This window comes from Cryptotermes secundus, unplaced genomic scaffold, assembly GCF_002891405.2.
Source record: "Cryptotermes secundus unplaced genomic scaffold, Csec_1.0 scaffold171, whole genome shotgun sequence".
NCBI lineage: Eukaryota > Metazoa > Arthropoda > Insecta > Blattodea > Kalotermitidae > Cryptotermes > Cryptotermes secundus.
Genome location: NW_019726223.1, coordinates 1216003 through 1221337, shown reverse-complemented (window position 1 = coordinate 1221337; position 5335 = coordinate 1216003). Strand labels below are relative to the sequence as shown.

Genomic DNA, 5335 nt, shown 5'->3' with positions numbered 1-5335 from the left:
CATTGCATAGAGCTTAATTAATTAACCACAGGAACAAATTTATCTTTATTATTATTATTATTATTATCATATTCCTGAGTCATATTACAACGTCCTGTCCGTTAACCAGGTTCAGCTTTGTCCGTGGGGCAGATATCATAACAGCTCCATGGGAACTCACTCGTGGAGCTGAGCCCTTTTTGAGAGGCTGTCAATTGTGCAGCTACTCAAGAACTTCCCAGCATTTTATGGAACACGAAGGTTCATTACCATGTTCACAAGAACCCTCCACTGGTCCCTATCCTGAGCCAGACCAATCGAATCTAACCATCCCATCCTATCTCTCTAAGATCCATTTTAATGTTGTCCACCCACCTACGTCTTGGTCTTCCCAGTGGTCTCTTTCCTTCTGGCTTTCCCACCGATATCCTATACGCATTCCTCCTCTCTCCATTCGTGCTACTTGTCCTGCCCATCTCATCTTCCTTGACTTGATCATTCTAATTATACTTGGAGAAGAGTACACGTTATGAAGCTCCTCATTATGCAGTTTTCTCCAGCCTCCTGTCATTTCATCCCTCTTCGGTTCAAATATTCTCCTCAACACCCTGTTCTCAAACACTCTTAGTCTGTGTTTCTCCCTTAAAGTCAAAGACCAGGTTTCACACCCATACAAAACCACAGGCAAATTATAGTTTTGTATATTCTTATTTTATGTCTTTAAGACGGCAGATGAGAAGACCAAACGCTCTGGACTAAATGGTAACAAGCATTACCCAAGTTCACGCTCCTCTTAGTTTCCTCCCGAATCAGATTTTGATTTGTTATAGTCGTTCCCAAATTTCTGAACTGTGGCTCCATGGGAACTACATTTTAAAAAACATTATAGATTCAATTCTGCATTATAATCTGCGCGAATATGCAGTTCTGCCCTGCACAAGACGGTGATTCTGGGATCTTGGGAGGGATGCGTGTCTAAGCCAGCTTTGAGGGTGCACAGTGACGTGCATCGTTACCTCACTATTCGAAAGTTACTAGACTTACGATGGGAACCAATATCGCTATACTGGAAATTTCGTCGAACACAATGATATTATCTTCCATGAGGTCATATACTGAGGTGGTGATATACACTTAGAAATGTATTAAACAGAATTTAATTATTATTATTTCCTCATCGTTATGCTATCACCAAGCTGCTGAACGTGTCCAAATTTGCTGTTTCAGAAATATTAGTCATGTTCCTCGCTAGCGCCTGAGCGGCTGCATGAATTTTATTCATATTCGGTTTTAAAGAATTTCACTGTGATAGGTCGGTTTTCGGTGAATATGAACATTAATCCAGATAAAAAAAACAGGGTCCCTTCAGGTGGCCTCACAATACAAAATATAAATTTCGTAGAAAACGCCTGTAATGACTTTAATTAAAATTCAGCAATTTGTGGAGAGCTTCTCTTCAAATAGAACTACACAGGCGACATCTTCGGAACTGTAACGATAGGCGCAATAGGGACAATTTTTTTTTCGTCAGAAGTATTTCATTGTTCTGTATTCAGCGACCAATAATGGTCTACCAAGCAACAATTAATTTAATTACCAGCTTGACGTAGTCAAGGTCAATCTTATGTGAGAAATGAACTGCAACATGTTTGTACCAATTTTTTCAGCAGTAGTGGTATTTTTTTCGAAGAGCCGGGATAGCGACTTGCTACAGGCTGGACGACCGAGAGGTCGGAGTTCGAGTCCCGAGAGGGTCAAGAATTTTCTCATCTCGGCGTCTTCCAGACCGGCTCTGTGGTCCACTCAACTTAAACTTCCCATCTAATGGGTACTGGGAGCTCTTTTCCCCGGGGTTAAGCCGCCAGAGCGTGAAGCTCACCACTCACCTCCAACTGGTACCGAAGTCAAGAAAATGTGGATCTATACATCCACTCCTCCATACTCCTTCATGGCGTACTGCTTAATTAATTAAGCACAGTGACAGCTTTACTTTTAGTGGTATTTTTAGGACGCTGCTACAGGGTGTTTTGCAGATCGCGTATAATCCAATTTTCGGGGTTCCTCAAATATTTGTTCGGACTTATATTCACGCGTATAAACTAAACATTATTAGAGGAATTATATACATCTGAGGAACTGATTTCTCATTGTGAAGCATCGGGTTCAGTCCCGGGTAACTTCATTATGGCATTGAAACTGGTTTCTGTTCGAGCTTCTCAGTTTATCCCTTGCTAACCATCATTCTACCATTTCTCCATGATCTGTTACCGCCCCCAGGAGTGTTCGAGATCTCTGACCCGATATTTTGCTGGTTATAGAATGAGGAAATTTGTCCAGTAGTGCAGTAAATATAAATTCTTCTTTACAGAGGCTCAGGTGACATCATGTTCACCGATCAGTGGCGGTGCCACCACAGCAAGTCGCAGTCCGAGCCCCGTGGTTGAACGCCAGAAGACAAGCAGTGGCGGTTCGTGCAAGCGCATCCGAACGGCATTTACAAGCACACAGCTCCTGGAGCTGGAGAGAGAGTTTGCCTCTAACATGTACCTGTCACGCCTGCGCAGAATTGAGATTGCGTCTTGCCTCAGGCTCTCGGAGAAACAGGCGAGTCTCACATTTTTGCGTTTATTGTAACGGTAAATCTGCATTTGTGAGTCAAAAACATGATGTTTTCTGTACGCTAAGTGGAATTTGTAGGACTCTTAATGCAGCCAAATACGATAATGTAACCGTCTTTTCATGGATTGTTCAGCGACACCGCTGACAGTTAAGAAAGATGCATGGTAGAAAAATGGCGAATTTTGAAAGATTTAGGAGGAAGCAGCCATTCCCTAATTGTACTATTATGTGGGCGTTTACCCGGAGTGACTGAATACAACCACAGAGAACCTCGAGATAGCCGGTGTCGTGGCTACATGTGATATAGAAAACACCCTAAAAACGTGTCTAGCATTACCGCTACACTAATCCGCTGGGAGGATTACCATTTGTAAAAAGGAACAGTCGGATCCTACTGTCCATTCGAGACGTCACGGTTTCGAATACAGACCCAGAATCTGGATATTGTAACTGAGGTTGATCATTGTTTTCCTCAGTCCCACTGCGTAATGAGGAGCTTCATAACTTGTACACTTTGCCAAGTATAATTAGAATGATCAAGTCAAGGGAGATGAGATGGGTATGACATGTAGCACGCATGGGAGAGGAGAGACATGCATGCAGGATTTTGGTGGGGAAACCAGAAGGGAAAAAACCACTAAGAAGACCTAGACGTAAATGGGATAAGAATAAATGGATCTTAGAGAAATATGATGAGGTGGCATGAGATGGATTAATGTGGCTCGGGGTAGGGTCCAGTGGAGAGCTCTTGTGAACACAGTAATGAGCCTTTGGTTTCGATAGAATTTGGGGGAATTATTGAGTAGCTGAGCGACTACAGGATTCTCAAGGACGACTCAGTTCCATGCAGTTGGTTATTTCCTCAGACTCATCACGCAAATACGAAGGTACTACCTCCACAGTCCACGACCCCCTCATTCTATAGCGTTTCCAATTAGTTACATATCATCTTACCAATCGGAAGGGCGCAGCGGTATTGCTCTGGAAGCAAATTGCTTTTTAAAATATTTAAAAGCTCTAAACTTTAAAATTTCTTCTACATCACTGACCTACGCATACATGTTTCGCCCAACATTGGTTATCTTGAAGAAAGCAGTCTTCTGGGATTTGGCACCGTGTATTTGTGGTGTTAACCGACGTTTCGGAGGAACGTATCGCCTCCATCTTCAGGGTAGAAGAAAAAATATATATAAGAAATCTGCAAGCAAAGAGACCGTGAGACCCGGTAAAAGCAGACTCAATCTTCATGTGTCTCGTTTATGCGCCCATGTGGCCTGTGGTGATGGGTAGTTCCTCTTATTCTGTCGTGTTTAACTCTTATGAAAACATTCACTGCACTATACGGGCGAAATAAGAGAGTTCGTTTACCATTAAATCAGGCGGTAAATATAACAACCGCTTTGATTTTAAGGTCTATACGTGTATATATCATAGTCAGATTAAGGAAGTAAGCAAATACAATTGTACTCTCTTTGCAGGTTAAGATCTGGTTTCAAAATAGGCGCGTAAAGTACAAGAAGGAAGAGGACGGCTCAGGGGGCCAGGGGCCCCGTTGTTGCTGCCTCAGGACATGTTCCACGGCCAACAGAAAGCCAGCGTCTCGGCACAGTCATGGCAACAGCGCACAGACTCATGATTCGTGACGCAAAGTGATGTGGGCCCCGAATTTGGGATTCCATGCAATACAGGAAGTTACTCAGTAACTTGCCTGTAAGTCCACAAGTGTTCCTGTGTTGTAATGAATCATTCTGACACTACTGTTTCGTTGCGAAGTGCATTTCCAGGGACTTGAAACACCAATGACTGTTGTTACGACGAGTGCGTTAGACCGGCGCCACCTTATTTATTTTTCTGTTACACTGAACTGAGTCACGTGCCTTTTAGCGCCATCTTGCCTTTGTGAAAAACAGTTTATCCTTTATTTTTGTACCTAGCAGCTGGAAGTTGTCTTATTTATAAAGAAGCAAGACCAAATTCATTCTTTTGTATTCTTTATTCCGTGTACTAACAAGCAGTGGCGGCTCGTGAATTTCTGTCTGATGATGTTCATGAAAGAATTTCATATAAAGCAAGAATTTAAACATTGTGATGGTTTATAATTTTTAATATGTGTGGTAGTTAATATATGTGTGTTGAGAAGGTAAAGCTATCCCTGTAGCAGGCCGTGGAGGTCCAGAGGGTTGTCAGACGTCGCGGCTCCCACATTTTCTGGACAGTCGGCTCACAGATGGCGGTGAGGTTGACAGCCTTAAGCACCGGCCATTCTTTAACCGCAGGATTATTCCTGGTACTCATTTCCGTTAGAGGCTGAGTCAACCCCAGGGTCATAGTGCGGCTGGAAGGATTAGGCCAATTGAAAAATCCAGTGACCTCATCGGGACTCCAGTCCTTGACCTCCCGGCATGTAGCAGAGTGATATATTTTAAAATGGCAATTTTAAGAGATATGCAAGAATATTTTTCGAAAAAATATTTCTGACACCCAGTAACGAGCCGCTGCTGCACACAACTCCATGGTAACCGTAGAAGAGATGAGTAACATACGTTTCTCCACACACTATGAAATTTGTATTTAACTAAGTTGCTTTAACTGCTGATTTTTCATGCATCGGAATGGGTAGGAAAATAATGATGATGGATAGTAAACGGGTAAGGATTTATAATGTCTGTCCTCCATTGTTTGAGGTTGGTACCTCAGTATTCGAGAGAGCCGGGATAGCTCAGTGGTAGAGCGACAG

General features: G+C 42.8%; 1 protein-coding gene across 1 annotated transcript in view; it reads left to right on the top strand.

Moving 5' to 3' along the window:
* LOC111863909 (GS homeobox 1-like) overlaps window positions 1-4556 on the top strand; it is a 7697-nt gene extending 3141 nt beyond the window's left edge. Inside the window, exons 2-3 of the mRNA XM_023850723.2 lie at window positions 2348-2583; window positions 4077-4556. Of these exons, the coding sequence (XP_023706491.1) occupies window positions 2348-2583; window positions 4077-4241 (401 nt within the window). The 3' untranslated portion in view covers window positions 4242-4556. The remainder of the gene's footprint in view (window positions 1-2347; window positions 2584-4076) is intronic.
* Window positions 4557-5335: the final 779 nt, after the last annotated feature.